We start from the raw sequence: 22,183 nt of genomic DNA, 5'->3' as shown, positions 1-22,183 counted from the left end.
GCTGAAATAAACACAGTCAGGGACACGTTGCATTAGGAAACCTTGCCTTGATCCTTCACCCTGTGACACTGCACCCAGCTCTGATGAGTGCCATATCTGAAAAACATGGCCTGGCCAAAGGCAGACTTGGAAGTGTTAACAGTGAGTTCAAAGCTTGTATTTGAGGACTCTGAAGCCAAAGTGAATATCCCGCCTTATATTGCACCAGCTGCACGTTGGAAGGATGGATGAAGGGCTGAAGAAAGACTGAAAAATGAGCAGCGCTATCCTCTTGTGTGCATGGGGCTAGAGAGGCAAGGGAAAGGAGGGGGCAAGAAGAGAACACCAGAATGAAATTAAATCCCACCAGTTTTATTGAGTTTAGAGGCCACAGTCTGGTTTGAGGGAATGTTGTATTATTAGATTACAATGTTTGGCTAGCATGCAGAGCTCAAAGAGGCAGAGCAGTAGCAGCCACGAAGATATCTTCAGCAGGGTGGAAAAGAGAGTAACATGTTTTGAAACTACTATGATTTTTTTCTTTTTATTGCCTCACCCAAGTTAGAAGATGTGATTTAGTTGGTCCCTCCCACCTGATAATCTTTGAATTTTTGACATGAAGCTGTTGGCTGTTGTTGGCGGCTTTGGAAGCATTGCGGGGTTTTGTGGCTGTAGTGCCGTTTTTTTTCCAAGAAGAGTTTTTAACAACAGCTTCCAGCTTTTTTTTGGGGTCAAACATAGAGCTTGGGAAGGGCAGTGCTTCTTCCTTTTATATGCATTTTTTGCGGGATTGCTGTTGATTCTGCCTTGACTGAGGATTATTCTCTCCCAGGCTACCACACTCACAGGAGATTTATGTGCGTGGCTGGCAAAAGAGACAGGGGAGGTGGCAATTGCAGGATGTGGGACAGAGGTAGGATAATTGTACCCAGATTCAGGTGGATGCAGCCTTGGAGTATCAGCTGGAGTCACGTGCAAAGGTGAAGTGCAGGCAGCCTTGCCGTTGCTGTTACGCCCTGTTGCATGCCGATGGCTTGAACCGTATTGATTTGTTTTTTCCTGCTGTTGCAGCTCGACACTTTGAACGCTCCACTATAAGAAGCAGATCTTTTAAAAAAATAAACAAGGCATTCAGTGTTCTTCGAAGGACAAAAAGTGGAAGCGTGGTTTCCAACCAGGCTGACCAGGAAAGGGAGACTGTTGGAAACTCTGCTGCTGGAGAGGAAGGTAATGCTTTGTCCGTATTGATTTGTTTTTTCCTGCTGTTGCAGCTCGACACTTTGAACGCTCCACTATAAGAAGCAGATCTTTTAAAAAAATAAACAAGGCATTCAGTGTTCTTCGAAGGACAAAAAGTGGAAGCGTGGTTTCCAACCAGGCTGACCAGGAAAGGGAGACTGTTGGAAACTCTGCTGCTGGAGAGGAAGGTAATGCTTTGTTCTCCTTGTGTTATCACTTAAGATGGGGTAGGGAACCCTACCCATGTGGGAACTCGGTGTCCATGACTGATATGCCTTTCATGTGGTGGGCTGTGCGTGATTAAAAAAAAAACAGAAAAACCAATCTTTCCTTATTTTCTTTAAAAAGTTGTTAGTGATTGGCAGGCAAGAATATTGCTGGGGTGTGTGGGACCTCACGTAAGGCTGTTCTGGTAACAGCCTGCGTGCTACAGCCAGCCCAGTATCTAGCATGCGGGATGTGGGATCTGGGCGTCTGGGATCTATTACTGGAGCTGTCATTGATTTGCTCTATCGTTTTGTTGAAGAGGCTTCACCAGCATGTGTCTGTCCCCCTAAAGCAAACGGATCACAGTGATCATACGTTATAGGAAATTCATCGGTTTTGGCTAATTTTTTTTCCTGTGAAGCACAGGAAATTCCCAGTGGGAGGATGGTATGAAAGTGCAAAGCACTGTAATTATTCCAGCACTTCTGTGGGATCCTTGGTGACAGACTTGTATTATCTCAGCCAGGCAGGTGATGAAGTAAGAATGCTGTGCTCTTAAACAGGGGGGAGAGGCAAGTTTGTCTGACGTATGTCAAGGATGAGGGGTCTGGCATGCAGTAACACTTAACATTTGGCATTCTCAAAGCCATAAGCAAATGTTACTAATTGCTTTGGACTGTAATTACGAAGCCAGCATTAGCGTTCATGCATCAAAAGGAAGTGATGATAGAGTGGGAATCATCGTCTTAATCAAGGTCTTCACTGAGCTTATTATTCCTTTGCTTGATGCCTCAGCACCTCACTTCTCTTCCCGGATCAAACATCCTGAGTAAGGGCTTTAAGAAGACAAAATACCCAACTTCCCTTTTCTCTGTATTTCAAGCTATCATTGAAACCCACAAAAAATAAGGACAAAAAGCTGCCAAATGCTGTGTTTAGGCATCATTATTCTTGAAGTGGTGAATCGGAGAACAGCGTTCAATTTTTCTTCTGCTTTATTTGCTTATTCCTTCAGGAGAGTTTCACTATGTTACTGTGTTCTTGGTACTGACTCTCCTAGTCCACATACTTGCTGATGTAGCCAAAATAAAACCTGATAATTCAAAATTGTGAACCTTTTCCATAAAAATAATATGAAACTGCTCCTTGGCCTGGAAACATCATTAATAACTTTAGTGTCCCAAATATTTTATTTTTTTTCCCCCAAGTAAAATTTTGCAAATAATTTGTCTACAGCCCTCTTTGAGCAGACGGTTATGTTTCTCATTCCCTAGCAACTACTCAATCCATTGTAAGCAAAAGGTTGCCTTCTTCAGCTGGAGTGAAATTCTGCATGTCTCAAGTTCATACTTTTCAAAGGACACCTCTTCAGGATGGGTCATAGACATTTTTATGACTGCTTTCTACCTAGGCTTGTAGTTGACATTACTAATTGTTTCACTGAAAGCGTGGTTTCATGTCCAGAGTGTGTGAGGATGATCTGGATGCCAACAGTACCTATCCACATCCCAGCACAGTCCTGATGGTAACAGAAGGAGGTGTGAAGATGGCACTGGCCTTTACATTTCCAGCAGAATGAAAAACGTTGTTGTGTCCTTTTTAAGGGACATATAATGGGGCCCTGAAGTGATTGCCACTTCAGGGTTGCACTCACAGTGCCAAGATTGTCATTCTGTCTTTGACTCTGCTTGTGGTTTCATTCCTCTGCACCAAGCCTGCCTGTAAACTTCCAAATATATTCTACTGCACTGGAAAAACCAGGTAGGCATGTAATTACTTAATGAGCAGTTACTCTTACGCATGAGATCACAGAAGCTGGGTACCTGTATTAATTACATATGCAAAGAATGCATTTTGATTACACAGTTCAGGAATTTGGTCTTTAAAAAAATGCAAGCAAGTAACTTGCAGCAATACAAATACAACATTAACAAGGATCTCTACTCAGTCCTTTGCAACAGGTGCTTTGTGTAATGGCATCACAGAGGCTTTCTCTGTTTCTTCTAGCAAATGAATAAACTTCTTTCTGTAGCAGTTATCATCATCCTGCCAGCTGGAGGCTTGTTTTCTTCTCCAGTTCTTTATGTTTTCTTATTTTATTTATTTTTAAAAATCTTCAGCTGTTCTGAACAGTCTGCAGTTGGACTCCTGGTTATAGTTGCTGGTCAATCTTTAGGGATAGCTGCAGTATGCTCTGCCCTGTGCTCGCTAAAGTTCCAGCCCAAACCTGTTGGAAAAAAACATCCCCACACATCTGTCTCCCCATTGCCACTCAACTCTCCTGGGAACAGCGGTGCTCCTGTGGGTGGTGGTTCCTGGCCTCAGAAGTCCCCACACCCAGTGTGAGACCACCTTTTTTTGCTGCCTTGCCCCAAGTTTCACAAGTTCATGCCTGGGACCACCTGAGAGCACACCTCAGCCATGCCTCATTGCTCCAGAAGATCGGACAGCACCTCACCACCTCTCTGGTGGCTCCTTTCCTCACCAGGCTTAGTCAGTGCGTGAGCGGAATAAAGCTGCCTCATGGTGGGCACAGAGTGAAATAATCCCTTCTTGCTGATAACCTCTTATTGATAAAGGAGCTGTCAGATCACCTGGCAAAGTTCAACGTATTACAGTCCGTCTGTCCCCAGTTTTCAGAATTCCCTCGTCTTAGTTCAGATGTCTCTGTTTAATCTGTGTTTTGCCTGTATTTTGGTCAAAGGAGCTCTGAGAGCGAAAACCATAGTGCATACCTACGTATTGGCCCTCAGCACCAGCAGCACTGACGTCAAATTAACTATTTGCCCACTGCAGAGTGTGTAGGCGCCTTTAATCTGAAGCTGATATTGTCTGTTGGGCCAATGCTCAGTTGCAATATGACTGTGAGGCTGCCAGACAAAATAATCATTCCTGATGTGGGAGAAAAAATATTCAAACAACCATGATTCTGCTTAACTTGAAGCTGAATGCAGTAGTGGTTTTGGAAAACTCCTTTGCTACCCAGGGACAATGAAAAATATGATGTATAACAGCAAATGTGTTTCTGTTATAATTACAGCAGAGAAATAGGTACAGTCTAATGCTTATACCTGGAGCTGGCAGCAGTCCTGCACTCTGAAGATTATTTCATGATTTCCATTTGCAGCCTGTGGTTTGATTTGTTTAAACAATGTCATATGCACCCATTTTGGATTTGAATGATTCAGGCTTTCTTTGTTCCTCTGTTTAAACTTTTTGGTGACATTTTCAGCAGAGAACTGTTCATTGTCCAAATGGAAGAAAATGTTAGAAGTGAACAAAAAGTGCAAACACTGATGAGAAAATGTTTGGGGGAAGGAGGCATTAAGATTTTCTCATTTTTAATAATTTGGTCATTTGTAAATAACCCACGCAAATAAGTATTTGTCTGTAGTGCAGCACCCAAGCTTGTGATATCTACCTGAGAGTAATCTTATTAATAGCACTTACAGCTACAAATAGCTTTCCAGGTCTGGAGTAGAAATTAGGAAAGTTTAAAAGAGGTGGTTTCATTCTGAGACATGAGGAAAGGTGACAGGAACATCCTTCTGGCACTGATGCATGTAAGATGTAATATCTTCCGACTGGATCTACTAGTGTAAATGACTTTGACAATCTACTTACGTGATAAAATATCCCCAAGCAAAGACTGCTCCTGCTTTGCTATGCTTATTTGTATCACTGTGCTCTTAGTTTGGCATCGCACTCTCTAAATTCACTTCCAAGAAAGACTATATATATATACACTTTACTCAAACTGATCTACAAATACAAGTCGCAAACCAGCTAACGCTTTAGGAGGGAAGAATTTGGGAATGCAATTGCGAAAACCTCTATACAGTTTTACAGTAAAAGGGAGCTGTCCTGCTGGTTTTCAAAAACGTTCATTAGTTCCATTTTGCAGTCAAGCCATTGTAAATTAAATTGAATTTATGATTGCTTGAGGATGTCAAGTGTTGTTCAAAGTCAAACTCATTCTTCTTAGTCTCATGGTGGGTGCAGTTCTACCATCTGTTACTGCTTTGCAGCAGTCAGGACCAAGGCAGCCCTGGCAGGCACTGGCAGGACCACAGAACAGACTCTCCTGTTGTATGGGTGTATCTCTCTCCTACTGTTCAGTCTGAGCCCTGTTGTATTTTACATACACAGATATATACAAAATAGATAGATAGATATTATAAATACTTCAATGTTTGGGAAAGGTACATGAAGAAAAAGAAGGTAAGTGAAACACAGATGGCTCTAGGTATCAACCATTTCGTGGCATTAAGGCTCTCTGTGCGCCGACAAGAAAGTGGTTTATCCAGCACCAGGACAAGACAACTCAGCCCAGCTTCTGTCTCAGGAAGGCTGCATGCCGCAGGAATCCTACACTGTTCCTGTTTTCCCCAGATTTGATTCTGTTGCTGTTCCAATTTCCCAAAACAGCTGTTGGAAATCTTACAGAACTGGTTCAAAACACTCTGCTCTAGGATGATGAGCCAGGCAATTTCCAGAAGAAAGATTGGCTCTGTAGCATTTTCTCCACTGCAGACTGATAAACTTTGCCTGCTGTAGATGAGATAGCCACAACTTTTTTGAGACACATTCAACTCTACAACAGTTTCATTTTAGTTCTTTTGGGACTCCTTTGTGAGAGGAATCTCCAGAAGCAAGAAGAGACATTAGAGCTGGCATTGCCTTCTACCTGCCCCCTGCATCAGACCAGCATCTGTGGAAAATTCATGGAAGGCATTAGATCAAAATGATGGCAAACACTTGGAGAATGAAATGTTAAAGGAAAATCAACTGGGAAGGAAGAGTTGCAGAATGAAGTCCCACACTAGCGCAAGTGCACGTGACATTCACAAACACAAGAATTTTCCAAGAACAGGTTACACAAGCTTCGTTTAAATTCTAGTGACCAGATGCCGGGAAGCATGAGTGTGTGTCCCTGCAGAAAGCCTTATTCGTGGGGGTGGGCTGGCACCTCACATCAGTCAGATCTTCTGATCTAAATGAGGACTTGCAACCTGAGACACAAGTTTTGTTTAGAATGGCCTTTGATTAATCTGGACTCAAGAATCATAGCAAACATTACTTTGTCACACTGGATACCGGGAATGAAGGCAGAAGTTATCCTGATGGCAGCACTGTCAGAAGGAGCACGGTGCACGCAGAAGTCAGCCAAAACCTGAGCACTGAAGGAACACTACCATTAAGTATTATAAACTGTGGGGATAAAATATTAAGCATACTTAAAATTTTGTATTACACTCTCATGGCCACTATACTAACAAGCGCTCAGTGTCCTACATTGTACCAGACAAGCGGAGTTTACTGTGTAAAGCTGGTCTCTCCTATGTTATTTGTTACTGTAATGGGATGTGTGAAAATATCATTAAAATTGCACACTAATGTAAGGAAAATGTTGCTTGGGGAAAAAGCACACACAGTCTTTCTGAATGCAGATGACATTTTATTATATTGACAGATTCAGAATGCTCCATACAACCCCCGGTGACAAAAACACAACCCTCTGTGGGAAAACCTGCAAGACTCACCAAAAACAAGACAGAAAGTTTACTTCTTTCTAGATTCAGCAGCTCTTCGATATTTAAGGACTGGAAATATAAAATGGTAAAGAAAGGTATGCAATACTCCTGGGTTTTCCTGCTCTGGAAAACCTGGTTAAAGAGAACGGAGAATTCTAATTAAGAGTGTAAGAGCTGGAAAATGGGGTCTGCGCAAACTGATGCTCCAGCCTCACAACAGGCTGTGTATATGTGAATGGTACAAGCCCTCAACCAGTTGGAATCCCTTAAGTTGGGCTGCTGAGGCCCCATTCACTGTACGCAACTAGGTGCTGGAACAGGGTCCACCTCTTCTGGGTATGGTATATACATTAGAAAAATTCAAGTTGAAGATATTGCTTTCCAGACACAACATCATCATCTTGAAATAGGCATAGTAGGTTTTAATCAAACTGCACACAATGTATGCAGACTGTTTGGTGAAAAAATGATCATGAATTTCTTATTCAAAAAAATATGTATTTGTGTATTTTATACATTTAGTTTGTCAAACTTACTGTTAGTTTATCAAAATAGGCATTTCACTTGTGACAGCCTAGGTTGTTGGTAATACAAACGTCCCTGTATATGTCTGGGATGAAAACAAGAGGCAAGCCTTCAACGAAGAGAGCAGAAATTAAGGGATCATGGAGTTATTTTGGTTGCTTGGCCCATCTGAGGAGAAAATGGTGCAATTTATTAATTATATTTGGTAAAGAACACAAATCAAGTGAAGACAGGAAGTGAGGCAGTACATCCTGCTAACTATGAAAAGAGAAACCTTAGTGACTTGCAGACTGGCAAGAAAAATGTCTTGGGAAGATTTGTTTTGTTGTAGACTGCACACTTCAGAAGGAAATTAGGTATTAAAAATTCCTCTAAAAGAATCTGCATAAAGTCGTATTGAAAGTCAGCCAAGTGCCACTGCAAGACTTAATAAACCAGTTAAGGCATTGTTCAAGATGCAAAGAAACTTAAATAAGTTTATATCTTATATAAAGATATATGTAAGTCTTATAGAAGTGTAGAGACTTGTTCACTGCCATGTTGCTCTGATTTTGCTCTGGGATAATTACAGACAGAAATAACGTGAGAGTGTCAATAGCTTGTTCAGTCCACAGTTCTCCATGGTCAAGAAATGCAACTGGGTAATTCCTTTAGATAAGGTTTCGGAATGAGGTATGGGAGAGTGAGTGTTTGAGTCAAAAAGCACAGTTTGTTAGGACATGAGGTGAACCATCATGCAATGGGAAATGGAAGTAGTTCTGCTATAGGACGGCTTTGGTAGTCTGCAAAATATACAGAGATATTTATTTATGCTATTTCCATGCAGAGATGATCTGGGGGTCCAGATTATAATTTGCATTTTTACATATAAATACCCTTATATCCACAATGAGAGTGTAAAGTGTGCATGCTTATTCTGATGCAGGGATGAGGCCTTTGGTGATTTTTGAGGAGTATGTGTATCATCTGACTTTAAGCACCCCACTGAGATGCCAGAGTTAATTGCCTCTTTCTTCTTACATAGCAGTGGAGAGAGTTTAACACCTCCAGGGTGATTTAGCGGTGAAACGCGTATCGTTCCCTTTGGGTGCCCATGCACTATAAAGGAAGCCAGAGCAAGTAGATCACCAAATTATGCATTTGGCTTAGAGGCCTGGATTTAGATGGAGTGAATCCACCCTTCAGGCTAGAGAGAAGCGAACATGTTACAAGCTGGGCAAATAATGTTCAGAAAATACAGGAATATGGGGAAAATAAAGCACCTTCCATTCCTGAGATATTAAACTTGTGTGCTAAACTGAAGTAAACCGTATTAGCACAGAAACTGCTACTATGAGAGTATAAACTAAATGAATACTTGGATATTAGGTTCATGAAGGCTGTATAGTTATCTAGATAGACTTTTATTGCCTGTCAACTCTGTAAAACCACAAAGTCGAAGTCTGTGCTACTGGTAGGTGCTTTTTACAGACGTGGAGGAAGACAGCTTCCCGCCCCGAAGAGCATATGATCAAAGAAGTGGTAAGGGATGCAACATGGTGTTTCTTAATATTTTTTTCCTCTCCTTTCTTTCCCCTTGCACTCTCCCAAGAGGTTTTGGTGCCTTGCTGGTTTGTTGCCTGCTAATTCTGTAGCAGAAAATATTTATTCTGTCTCAGATACTGCTCTGTTAATTTTCATTTAACACTTTACCGCTATTCAGTAACAGTCACTGTACTTTCATTTCTAAAATAGGTTATTGAAAAAATATTAGCACTTAATTTTTCAACTTACAGGTTTTTCATATAAGCGCTGGATTGGACCCACACACAAAAAATTAAAAAGCTTGCTTTCATCTATGGGGGATTCAAAATAATTGAAGGCTAATACACCTGTGCTAAAAAACTCACCAGTGTTTTTACTTCAACTTTGCTCACTGTTGAATGCAGATTAAAATTTTGAATTGACCTAAAAGGAAAGAAATTATTAGTGACATGCTGTGAAAGCAAACATGCCAATTGAAAAGTAGGGTTTGGAAGAGGATATTCTTATCCAGTCCATTATAAATGCAAAAAGGACCCCTGCCCACCATTAGTCCCTCTTCCCCATACCCAGATTGCCAGGGCCAGCAGAGATCTTTCCTTCCAGGCACCTTGAGCATACTGTGGTTTTAATATAGACACGTTGCAGTAAGAGCCAGTCATCCTTACTTCCTAGAGCTCAAACAGTGATAAAAAGAGAGGAGTCTGGTAGGGAAACTACTGTTTGCTTCGGGTTGCCCGAAAAATCTTGCTTTTCTGTTAGCTGAAGATAGAAGAGTGCTTCCTTGGATGTCACAAGCCAAGCACACAGTCCTCAGCTATGGCACAAAAAATGGAGGAAAACAGGGCAATCACTGCTCAGGCCAGCCTGGGAAGCTACCAGTGAGACAGGGTGTGCAGCCCACCACAGTGGGGATGGACATTTGTCGAGGTGTCCATGCCCATCTGGTCTAGGACCAGCAAGGAACCATGGCCTCATTCAGAGGGGTCTTTGGTGACTAAAAATATATCTTGTTCTCTTAAAATATTAACACGTGTAACTGGGTTTCTTTTTCTTAAGTACATTTCATCTGTCTGGATTACATCAAAGGTTTGGGGCTGTGTTTTGTGAAAAAAAAAGGAAGCTTGAATGTATTAATTAAAAAAAGATCCCTTCAAGTCCACTCACCAAACATACGTATTCTTTCCTCCCCACTTAGTATAAATCACACCCACACATAAAACCTAGTTTGGATAACTGGCAGGTACTTGAAGTTGTGCGGTGCATGTCTTAACAAAGCAAAGCTGTGATGTCAAATAAATATCTTACAATGTGCATTTCCAGGTTTTCCCAGACTGTATCACCTGATTCCAGATGGGGAAATTACCTGCATTAAGATCAACCGTACCGATCCCCAGGAAAACCTGGCCATTAGGATTGTGGGAGGCAGTGAGACTCCTTTGGTTCACATTATTATACAGCATATTTATCGAGATGGGGTAGTTGCCAGAGATGGAAGATTGCTGCCTGGAGACATGATACTAAAGGTACAGTACTCTGGAGGTACAAGATAAAAGTATCCTAACAAAGAATAAGATGATGTAAGTCCACCATGAAATGAGATTTGCAATGTTGCTTGTTTGTGTGGCTAGAATAATGCATGCAGGAAGACATTCAGTTCCTCTGCATGCTGTGATGATTTCATTCATTTCAACTGTTTTCGAGGCCCACCGATTTATTTATTTTTTCCCATTCACTACCAGGCCTCTCTGATTTCTACCCAAACATGGTAGATCCAAAATGCAATGCATTCCTGACCCAGTGGTGCAAAAGTATTTTTCTGAAAGCAGCGGCTGTGCTTTTTGCACTGTTTGTTTCTACTGAACTCTGGGCTTAAATATCAGTTAGTGAGGTTTCCATTGCCTTACATCACACTTACACTAGGATAGGTGATCGGGGCCTGATCATGGTTAAGTTATTTCAGCACCTAGCTCCTCCGTATGATGCATTCAGCATCACAGAGCGTGAGACGCTGCCTGCTCTGTTTTGGGAGTCTTGCTCCACCAGCAGCCGCAGGTGAAATCTCTAAGAACAAACTTAAGCAGCATTCAGGCATTAGCTGTTGGCTACTACTTCTGCTCCTGTTTCTATAGAAATGTATAACGGATGAACTAGAATTCGGCCAGATGGTTAAAGATCATGTACCTTGTGAGTAGTGGCTTCAGCAATAGCTTTTGAATGGGAACTGCACTCTCAGGTGCCTTAGTGACTTGGAGCTCAGCAAGGATGCTAAGTTATAGTAATGCTTCAATCCTTAGAAGAAAAGAGCCATAACAGAAAATACTAGTTTCTTTCCTTGCTTTGATGCTTTGATGTTGTGTAGCTGGAGTGCACAGGTATATTTGCATTGCAAGTCAAAAGTACAACTGCAGCTCACCCAGGTATACCCAAAGAAGCTTAAATCAACTAGCTCAAATATTGGTGACAGTGTGGCCAGAGATGGCAAAGAGCTCAGCACAGGTTCTCCAAATTACAGGTAAACAATTGTGCAGACTGCTTTGTTCACTGTGGGCCACGCTGCCATGGATAGGCTAGTGCTGGTACCCAGGCTAACCAGTGTGGCATTAGCTGGGATAAGGCTACAGGAGCAGGAAGTGGGGTGGACTGCAGGGCAGGCATGCCCCACGTGTCTGGGCATGCGTATCTCAGGGTTGTCTTCCAGGTGGGACTCTGGATGTCCATCTTGCTGCCTGCTCTGGCATGCCTGGCTGGTAGGGTTAGTGAGTAGTTCTCCCAGCCCTGCTGATTTCTACTGAATATTCCATGTGAGTAATTAGAAAGGATACTGTCCTTTGAAGTTCAGAGCACCACCTGTAAGCCACCTTACTTTCCTAGTTTTGCTGACCCCAGTGGTAGCTGAGGACACTTGAGGCAGGCTGGAGTTGTGACATGTTTCGTGTCTGATGGACCGCTGGTCAAAGGGATTTCACGGGATCACGATGAGAACATACTTTGCTCTGGCGCTGTTTAAACATTCCTCTGGATCGCTGTTCCGGGTGGCAGCCGGATGAGTGTCACCCAGCTGTGTGTTTCGGGGAGCTTTTTGTCTGGTGCCAGCACAGTCCAGCGAAGTTAATGGCACCACCGAGCCAAAACTGTTCTTGCAGGGCATATCTAAACTGCAGTGGGAAGCTGTGACTGCAGCACGGATGGGCCCAGCTCAGCTCTCCCTGGCCATGGCCGACTGCCAGGGGGTTTACTGAGGATTCACGGCGGTTTCAGCCCCATGCTGGTGCAGCTCATGCTATTCATGGTACCCAAGCTGGCAACTTAGTTAGTTGAGCTGTGTCTTCACAGGTGCAGTCCCCTGTCAGACCGCAGTGGGGACAACCCCATCGTGCCAGCACAGGCAGTCTGCAAAATTAAACACCAGTCGAACACTTCTGTCCATGCTGGGGAACATTTCTGTTGCAGTTTGGAGATGTTTCTTAATATTTAAATGGTTCAACATGTGCAATGCAAAACTACATGGAAATAACTTGTCTTATTCAGGTTTTCCAGCCAGCAACGAATTACAGCGTTGCAACTGGTTTTCATTTAGCAGTGATAAAGTGCAATGCCCTGTCACTCTTACACATGTGGACATGACAGAATTGACTGAAAGCTCTTTTTTTTCTCCTTCTTTTCCCCAGCCAAATTAAAGAAGTGGCAGTTCTGCAGTTTTACTGCCATCTGAACTAAATCTTACCTGGAAAACACTGAGAAACATAAAAAGCCTGATTCTCTGGTGCGGTATATCAGCATAATTGCTAGAAAATATCCAGGACACTTGAACTTCTACTTGGGGCTCTTTTCTTCATTTTAATTAGAGATTCATTGATGGGGAATGTTTATTTTTACTGTACGTAAAACAACTGGGAGATAATGAAGAAGAGAAACAGCAGGAAAGTGGTGGGAGTGAAAGGAAAGGCTGGCAAGGTGATTTGAAATCAGAAGCTAGTGGAATAAAACTAAGATATATGAAAGGATATTGGGGCTTGGGGAAGAGCTATAATAAACCTGAAAAATAACATGTATGTCTGGAGACTATCAGGAAGAAAGGGGAAAAAAAAGAGGCAGAAAGTGTCTGTACAGCATGTCCTTTCCTTGGGGGGAAGACTGTTCTGCACCACAAACTTGGCCTCCTGCATAACACAGTTTGAGATAGCACGCGTCACTTTGTATGAACACATCTGTGTAAACAGATCTGCCCTCTCCAGTGCCAATTCAGATTAGACAGTCTTTCTGCTGATGATTTACACTTCTGTTTTCCAGGTAAATGGCATGGACATCAAAAATGTGCCTCACAACTATGCCCTGTCAATCCTGAAGCAACCCTGCCACGTGCTCCGACTGACAGTGCTCCGAGAGCAGAGGTACCGATGCCGAAACAGCGGACTTTCCCTTGATGCTCGCTGCAACAGGGATGACAGTTTCCACGTTGTGCTAAACAAAAGCAGTCCGGATGAGCAGCTGGGAATAAAGCTGGTCCGCAAGGCTGATGAACCGGGGGTATTTATTTTCAACATGCTGGAAGGTGGCGTGGCTGCCCGTGATGGACAGCTACAGGAGAATGACCGGGTGTTGGCCATCAACGGGCACGACCATCGGTACGGCAGTCCAGAGAGCGCAGCCCAGCTGATACAGGTTTGTCACCACTACTTTGACCCCAGTTTCCGAACTGTGCAAAAACCAAGCAGTGTATTTTCACTGTCTATTGCAAAGCAGGGGCCAAACTTAACGGGTGTGTATTTGGGGAGGGAAGGAGACGTGTCAAGCTTGGATGGGAATATACACCTCTAAAAGCAACCTGGTTTCACTGTGGGTACAAGGGTGAATATGGGCATGGACCATCTCCCAGTGATGCCTGCTGCGATCAGCTCACTCAGGCGGCTTTGTAATGTACAGGTCAATGCAAACCTCCACATACTCTGTGCATCAGCAAAGAGTGGTGCCATCTGCCAAAAGGCAGGCCAGCCTGTGCCCCGGGAGCACTGGATCCATCTGGGTCCTGACTCCTGCAGCTCAGCCAGGAGCCACAGTGCTCCCTGGTGCAGCCCTGGAGCAAACCAGAGCAGCCTAAGGCAATGGATGGCGTGTTTCAGGATGAACATCATCCTCCCAGGCTCGGTGATTTCCCATGGATGTATTTTACGACTGAAGGTACTCCATACCTTGTAGATATTTCTTACCTAAATTCAGCATATGGAAATCCAGATGTTTTGGAAAAAATGGATCTGTAGCTGTAGTTTTTATAAATCTGTATTTAGACTTTCATGGAGAACTAAATGGGTGCCTCTGCAATGCACTAAACAGTCTTACCACAAAACTATCAGAAAAAAAACCCCTGTGCCTTTCTCAGCTACAAAATCAGTCAGCTTCTGCTTAATTTCCCTTCCAGAACTGTTTTCATTTGTTTTCTTTCTTTACAGCCTACCCTTTTAGAAAACTTCAACGTAAAAAGCAAATCCACAAATATTTTGTTGCTTTTATCTCATATTTACAGCAGTCGTTATACTTGTGCAATTTTACATTTCGTTTGGAGGGATGCAGAGTGTTCACATATTGAAGAATTTCATGTGCCTCAATAACAAGATGTCAAAGGGCTGGATGCTTCCCCTTTCTGACAGGTATAATCAGGGTAACATGAGTCAGACTGAAAGGAGCATTCGAATCCATGCATTTTGTGGAAAGGATTCCTCCTTTAGCATAGGTTCACAGTTGGCTGTAGCCAACTTTTACTGAGAAGCGTATAGAATAGGTAAAGAGAACGGCGTCCCCTTGCATAATGCCAGTTGTTGAAATTCTGGTCCAGCATCTTTCTGGATTACTTTATGTAGCTCACTAACCGGCAGCAGAAGGCGGCGGGGGGGTGGTTTAAATTCTCCAAGGGGAACAAGTCTGGAATGAAAACCTTTCTAAAAAATTGCTATTCTTGGAACAGTTCTTTATGGCTACAAAAAAAGGCAACAGTGCTTCATAAGCAAAAAACGCATGCAGCCTAGAGATGAAATGGAAAAAATGACTAATGAGACCATTCACACACAAGTGTTTAAAAGCGCAACTAAAGCTCTTATTGGAAGAGAGGATGTTATTTATAATGATGCTTGAAATGCACACCAATCCCTGGGAATTTAAACAACATGCCCATCAAAGGGGATACTCAGGTTTCCAAACAGCCAGGATTACATTGCATTGATGTGAGCTCTATGAATCACATTTGTCTAATGCAAAATTCCCAGAACCTGTGTCTTTTTTGTCATGTTTTTTCATCAATTATCATTTCCTTTCCTGTTTTCATGTTATGCCAGAGAAAAACCATTATACTGAAGCCACAAGTGTTTTGCATTTGCTTCTTACACGAAGGGATGTTTTAGTGTGTCCTCTGATTTCTCAATAGTATCCTGCCTGTTGAGACCTCAGCGTGTGTCACTCACAGTACGTTGAGGTCTTCAAATTAGTGGTGGTGGAAGCTTCAAATATGCCGTTAGTTTCTTTAAAAACAGAACTAATATTCACTAAAAGGTGGTGGTGCTTGTTAGGCCAAGCACAGCTGGGAGAACATCAGATTTCTATGGAATCTGATTAGTTTTGACTTCTAAATAACGAGTAATTGAGATGTATCTGATTCTTCAGGCATTTAGCAATTATACATTAGCATATGTGAAGCAGTTGTTAATCAGTAGATTGGGTGTCTGGCTGTTTATAAGCTCAGTCACAAGAACTGAAATGAAGAAAACGCATAAGTGCTAATTAGGAACGTGCACACATCGTAACACTTGGGAGTTTGCTGCTTCCCATTTGTCGCATCATCTTTAGTCATGACCTTGTGTCAGATGTGGCACTTTTAATCTAAATAACGTGACATTCCACATCTGTTTTCCATGGGAGTGACAAGAAAAGGAACAAGGTAACAGATCAGTGGGCGCTCATGTGAGCACATCAAGCCGAGCTGCACGGGTTGAGCCAGACTTTACTGCCCCAAGATGTTCACCCTCCTCTCTCCCTCCTTCCCCCGCCACAGTTCGGAGCAGCTACAACGGACGCACAACCCCCGCTCCATCACGACAACCGCCACCGGCAGAAAGCAGGTCGTGATGTGGAGTGCATCCATGCTCCATCATCTCTGCGAGAGATGGGGCAGCTTCTGCCGAGAGCAGCACTGCTGCCTTTTTTTAAGATGCAATTGCCTCCTAGATGCTCAGAAGTTGCCACGGTGTCTCTGCCTCCCTGCTTGATTTGCTTTGGTTGTAACACAAATTTTAATTCTAGTGGATTTTTTCAGCTATTACTTGCATTCAGTCTCAAAGCTAACCTCGCTTCTTTAATTCTTGCTTTAGCATAAAAAGCAGAAGGAATTGTGGGAAAAACAAGTGGTAAGAGGGAGGGATCAAAATGAAGCAGTGATTAATATTCTGATCAGTATAAATGTTAATGGGTTTTTATATGGAAGTACATAAATACAAAAGCTGGTCTTGTTGTTTGGATAACTTTTTAAAACACTCTGGACTTCTGAGAAATTACTCAACTTGACTGACCTGGAGACAAATATGACATTGCAACAGAGACTCTTGTTGAACTTTTGCTAGTCATTCTACGAGAATTAATCACATTTACAACCTTCCTCTAAATAACCAACTTTGAGACCAACCATGTGGCAGCAGATGAGTTTAAAACAGAAGTTACTTAAGTTGAAGTTGTTTGTTTTAGAGAAAACTGGATTTTCATGGGGCCATATGCCCTTAGGAGGTTTAGTCTTGTATTGTTCGGTTCCATCTCAATTATATTACAAACTGGGGACCAGAGTGGTTTCCTTTCTCCTGAGATACGGCATTCTGCTTTTGGGTACCAGTTGCATCCAGAGTCCGGGAATTAATATTCCATAAAAACAGACCTGGTAAAAATACCTAGAAAGTTATTTTGAAATATGTGTGTACCAAATGATATATTATGAAGCTGTGGAGATTTGAGTTGCTGGTGAAAAAACTAGCATCCCCCAAGATATTGGGAAAGTAACAAAGAAGTGCACATTTTTTACTGAGATATCACCTTCCTTGGAAATAGCACAGCCTGAACATGCAGATTTCAGGCTTGAAGTTGGAGGTTTAGGAGAGGTAGTTTGCTTTTTTTTAACTATAGAGACATTTTTCAAAAGCATTTTTTAACTCTCAGCTACTACTATTGAATCCAGCTCCAGAAAAGACAAACCAAACTATAAAAACAAAAATCCCATGGGCGTCCTCTGGCTTCTGTTAATTGTCTGCAGGAGATTTGATTTCAATAGCGCAACTGGATCTGAGTTTGGTTTCCAGCTGCTTGTTCAACGCCAGCTTTCCTTGGAGCTTCCCCCCAGCGAGCAGGGCATGTCAGCGTGCCAGCAAGCGAGTCTGGAGGTCTCATGCCCCTGGGGCCGCAGTACCAACAAGCATCGCTACTGCAGCCCCAGGGGGATCAGACCTCCCGACGTGCTTGCGGGGGGCTCCATGTTAGATACTGAGCAGTTCCTCGGTAATAATCTGAGAGTAAGCAGGCAGGAGTCCCTCTGGAGACTGGCCCTTAAGAGCTCCTTCTGCCTGCCACAACACCAGGGTCTTTAGCCTGGAGAGAAGGAGATTAGAAGATTAATTTTTTTATCTTCTGAGTATGCTTCTACAGTATTGAGACTATTTCTACACTTCAGTTCAGTTCAGTATGTTGGTTTGCCCTTATTGCAGACATCTATGATTTACCCAGCTAACCCCCACTCCCTCTCAGCTTTATCTTCGCATCACTGTTGTCTTGAACATTCATATGAGCCTCACTGAAGGAAGAATGAAGCCATTTGCTTCTAGGAAAAGAGTGCTGTTTCAATAAGACAGAAAAAAATCACCTGTACACAAAATTAATAACACTAATATCAGGCACACACAGAACACCTTAAAAATAATGAGCAAACATAACTCAGTAGAAGCTTTGCAGCATCTCTCAGGCACATAATTATTATGACTGCATTGTGCAAAAAGGCCCAGAAGCATTTTGAGCTTATTTTGTGTGAATTGTTTTTGCAATTCCTGTTCCTGGAGTGAGAGTTTGGGCTAGTTTCCCACCCTAAACTCCATTACTCTCTGTGCTTGCTTGTGCTCCCTCTTTCTCTGTGCTCCGATGCAGTAGGATTTTACTTCTCAAAACGGTTGCACATCCCTTTCTTTAAGCTGCCTTACATTTGTCATGCTTGTTGCATGCAGGTGGACTCAGTTACATCATTTATTCCCCACTTTCACCAGCCAAGGCTTAAGCACATCCCTTGTTATAGGGTTAATTGCATCTTTTTCAGAGTTCCCATCCAGCAGCAGCTCTGGTTGTCTCTCTCTCTCCCGTGGCAGGCACATTGCTGCTCTGCAGTGGTGTACGCAGGTGTGTGCGAGAGCTGATCAGCGCTCACTGTGGTGGATCACTGCCTCCAGCCAAATTTGGGGCAGATAGGAAGGGTTTTTCAGAATTAACACCAAATTTTCAAGAGACGTATTAAGTAGCTGGCAGTAAATTTTTATGGACTTTATTGGCATGAACTGATGCTACTGCTTTATGTCACTGCAAGCACGTTAGTGGGAAATCCGAACCATGCTTAAATGGGACCCATGTTTCCTGAATCCTCTGGGGCTGAAGCGCAGCGGTCTTTTGCGCTGGAGCAGTGGGATTCACACTGTACCTCCTCCTGCAGGCCAGTGAGAAGCAGGTTCACTTCATCGTGTCGCGGCAGACCAGGCAGCAGACCCCCGACATCTTGCAGGAGACGGGCTGGAGTTACAGCAGCGGCAGCCCCCAGCCCTGTCCCACCGAGAGAAGCAACCCCGGCAAGGTGAGGGCATGAGTGCCTGTGTGGTTCCTCTGCCGTCCGTGGGACAGGGGACTGGGAGGGCAGCTAGCGTTTTAGTGTCTCGGGGTGTTATCTCTGGTTTCTGTCACTGGAAGCATGTCTTATTTTGCAATGGAAATGTAAAAGCTGTGCTCCTTGTTATTTATACACTGCTTCTGCCCTGGCTCCATCTGGGGTGGGGAGGGAAGGAGAAGGCTAAGGGCAGTGGTGGGGCAGGGGGCTGACATGCACACAGCATCCCGGCTATGGGCACGGACCTGGCCGGCAGTGTGAGCCAGCACAGGGCAATGTGCTCCAATGAAAATAAGAGGCTTATCTGAAGTTTCTCCATCTGGAGCAAAGTCTTCAGGCAAAAAGCTTTCATACGCTGGCCTGAGAGATTCCCATAAGCTGCTTGAAAATTATGGTAATTATTAGTCTGTTGCTCATTTCTTCAGATATTCATGCTCTGACCCGGCTGGCAGTTGGCAGCAGACAGCGGCTGCAGTCTCCACGGCCGCTGAGAGCATGCTGTCTTTCTGTGGAGCTTTGGACGTGAAACGTGTGGATTCTGCTCTGGCAGCATGGGATGGGGGTGTGAGGGCCGGGAACATGCAGCACGACCGGACCCGACCCAGGGCCATGTGGCACAGAGCAACCATCTCACCCAGATATGGCTCTGGTTACCAAACTGTCCTTCCAGCCGCTCCTCTGCACCCGGTTACATCGTGTGTTTAGTGCATTTAGACTTGCAATACGCTCTCCGCAGAAGGCAGAAAGACTCTCATGGTCAAATATATGAGGTTTTAAAGCAGAAACCAATGCAGCAAGAGCTTTGAAAATACCTTTTCTGAGTTTACTCAATGTTATCCTTTGCACTATAGACAGAACAAGGTATGTCCTTGCAGGAGCTGAATTTGTTTATTTCACTAAATTTAAAGTCATGTGCCTGGCTAATTTACATTAATCGCTCTGAGTGTCACCACTTATGCAGACCCTTGCAAGCCGGTCCCTTAAAGGGACCTTTGGACTGAACCAGCTGTCAGATCAGGTGCACAGCTGTCAGCCAGGACACAAGCCTAGCTCTGTATTATATAAATGCTTAAAGATACCCATTTCTTGCAGTTTTTCTTTTTTTTTTTAAACTACATTATTCAGTGTTTTTATGCGTAAAAATATACTAGTTTCTTTTTATCTATTTTTAGTTTTCCTTTTCCACAAAGTCACAATCACAGCCCTTGTTAGGTGAGACTGGATCAGCAGGAGTTAAATTGAGCAGAGTCAATGCTCAGTAGCTACTACCCAGTAGCAAATAGTGCCCAACCAATCATGCATCTGCAAGGCATTACTTCCTAATGATTTCCTTAGGGAGATATGTGTAGGACAGCAATTAGCTTGCTACTGTATGATTTCTAGTGAAGCTCCGAACACCTGCTAGCTCTACCATGTTGATCTGATTAATTGATACCACATGGGATTATTTGGGAACATGACTTGTATTCCATAAACTGCCCTAGATCCTCGTTTTCTCTTCCAAGCTGTACCAAGAGGTATTAGATGGGAATTCTTGGTAAATCCAACATTATTTTGCATAGCTGTGAGATTGAGGGGGTAATGTTGACCTTGCAACAGTCCTTTAAATACTAATGAATCATCTTTTGTTGGATAGGTCATAGCTTTTAGGGGGTTTTCCAGTTTGCCACAGGAGATGGGTGCTACATAAGCGCATGAGTGGGCATGCTGCTGTGGGCTTCTGTCCAGTGCCACCATTTGGGCACTTTCCAGGGAGGATCACAGCCAAAAAACCAGAAAATTCCGAGCTGTTCCTAGCTCCCTTTACCTTTGTGTGTGTGCAGTGGAGGGCTCATATCAGAGAAAATACTCTGGCAATAGATCAGGAGATCAGTACAGCCAGTGGACACAATGAGCTTCAAGCACTGTGGGCTTTTGGTCTTGTACAATCATTACTGGAGTGTTATTTGCCCTTTTATAGGGTATGAATGCGTCAGTTTGAATTTCTCATGCTTTTTTGCTGAAGGTTTAACTGAACATTATTTGCAATTCAAGATCTTTAAAATCTAGGCTTTGGCAGACTTAAAATGTTGTTTGTTTTTAAATAGACATTAGTACAGGAGTAATGCTTGCAAGCCTAGGGCCTGTACAGTGTCCTAACGCAGCGCACGCTCCTGCTCAAAACCAAGGCAATGCTTGTTGGCCGGACTTTATTGTCAGGAGAGTTTCTTATGTGTGTGTGGTTTGATGAGTCTGCTATCTACTGCCATCAGTGGGATTGCTTTATTATGCATGATTGATTGACAGTTTGCTAACTGATTTGAATTCTGATTAATTTTACGGTGTTTTTTGTCCCCTGAGCTTACTGTAGGAGGTGATATTAGCATGTCAGGAATGCTCTCTTTGAGGGAAGCAGCTCTCGCTGTAGAGCATGTATGTAAACGTGGGCTGAAATCTGCTCTCAAGCCTTGGCAGTATTCAGCACCAAGAATAAACTCTAGCTTCCAGCAGCTGTCTTGCTCGTACGACGGCTCAGGAATCGCTTTTGGCCAAGCCATTGCCCTCACGACAGCCTGCCTCCATCTGGAAAGCGCGAGGAGGCGGCTCTCTTTCAGGCCAATGCCAATGGCAATCAGCCACACAGCCAACGAGGCGCTGGAGAAAGAGGAGGATGGTCTGTAGTGACCACGTCCTTCTCTGGCGGCAGTGATGCCGGGTGTATGGTGTGCCGGGAGATTGGTCCTGCACAGGCTCTCACCGAGCTGTTTTCCTGTGTACGGAGATAGGGGAGGCACAGCCCAAACTGTTCTGGCTGCTGCTGGAATTCAGAAAAGAGAAGATGTCAGAAACACTTTCTTGTGCAGTCGATGTTGTTAAGCCGGGCTGTAATGCATAAATGGGCCAGATTTGATTTCTTTGAAGTCAGTGGGAGCTTTGCCATTAATTAAATAGCACTTGTTTTTAATTGGAACTCTTTTCTTACTCTTTTCTAACAAATTGTCTAATACTTAAAACAAATCTGTTGCCCTGTTGCTTGAGCAGGCAATGTTTTCTGACTGTATGAGCAGGTTAGCCTTCAGGTGAAGTACATTTTCCAAACAGACACAGCTATGTCTTTTGCCTGCAAGACACGTGTCATGGCTTTGATGTTGTGATAGTCTGCTGTAAATATTTATTTTTCAGTAAATACACAGAAAAGAAAAAAAATTAAAAAGAGGAGGAGATGAACTGTTATGTTTTTCTTCTCCTGACCTCCGAGGTCACTTCAAACTGACAGCGAAGGACAATTGTTTAGAAGAGAATGCACTGAAAT

The 22,183-nt window shown here is 43.3% G+C and overlaps 1 protein-coding gene across 2 annotated transcripts in view; it reads left to right on the top strand.

Annotated features, from left to right (window-relative positions):
• LNX1 (ligand of numb-protein X 1, E3 ubiquitin protein ligase) overlaps positions 1–22,183 on the top strand; it is a 69,456-nt gene that overhangs the window by 34,407 nt on the left and 12,866 nt on the right. For both annotated transcript variants that reach the window (XM_009587392.1, XM_009587393.1), the window contains exons 3-6: positions 1,051–1,206; positions 10,329–10,531; positions 13,299–13,670; positions 18,724–18,861. In XM_009587392.1, the coding sequence (XP_009585687.1) occupies positions 1,051–1,206; positions 10,329–10,531; positions 13,299–13,670; positions 18,724–18,861 (869 nt within the window). The remainder of the gene's footprint in view (positions 1–1,050; positions 1,207–10,328; positions 10,532–13,298; positions 13,671–18,723; positions 18,862–22,183) is intronic.

This window comes from Fulmarus glacialis, unplaced genomic scaffold (assembly GCF_000690835.1).
Source record: "Fulmarus glacialis isolate BGI_N327 unplaced genomic scaffold, ASM69083v1 scaffold5791, whole genome shotgun sequence".
NCBI classification, from domain to species: domain Eukaryota; kingdom Metazoa; phylum Chordata; class Aves; order Procellariiformes; family Procellariidae; genus Fulmarus; species Fulmarus glacialis.
The sequence above is the reverse complement of the archived record's forward strand: the minus strand, read 5'-3'. Positions and strand labels throughout refer to the sequence as shown.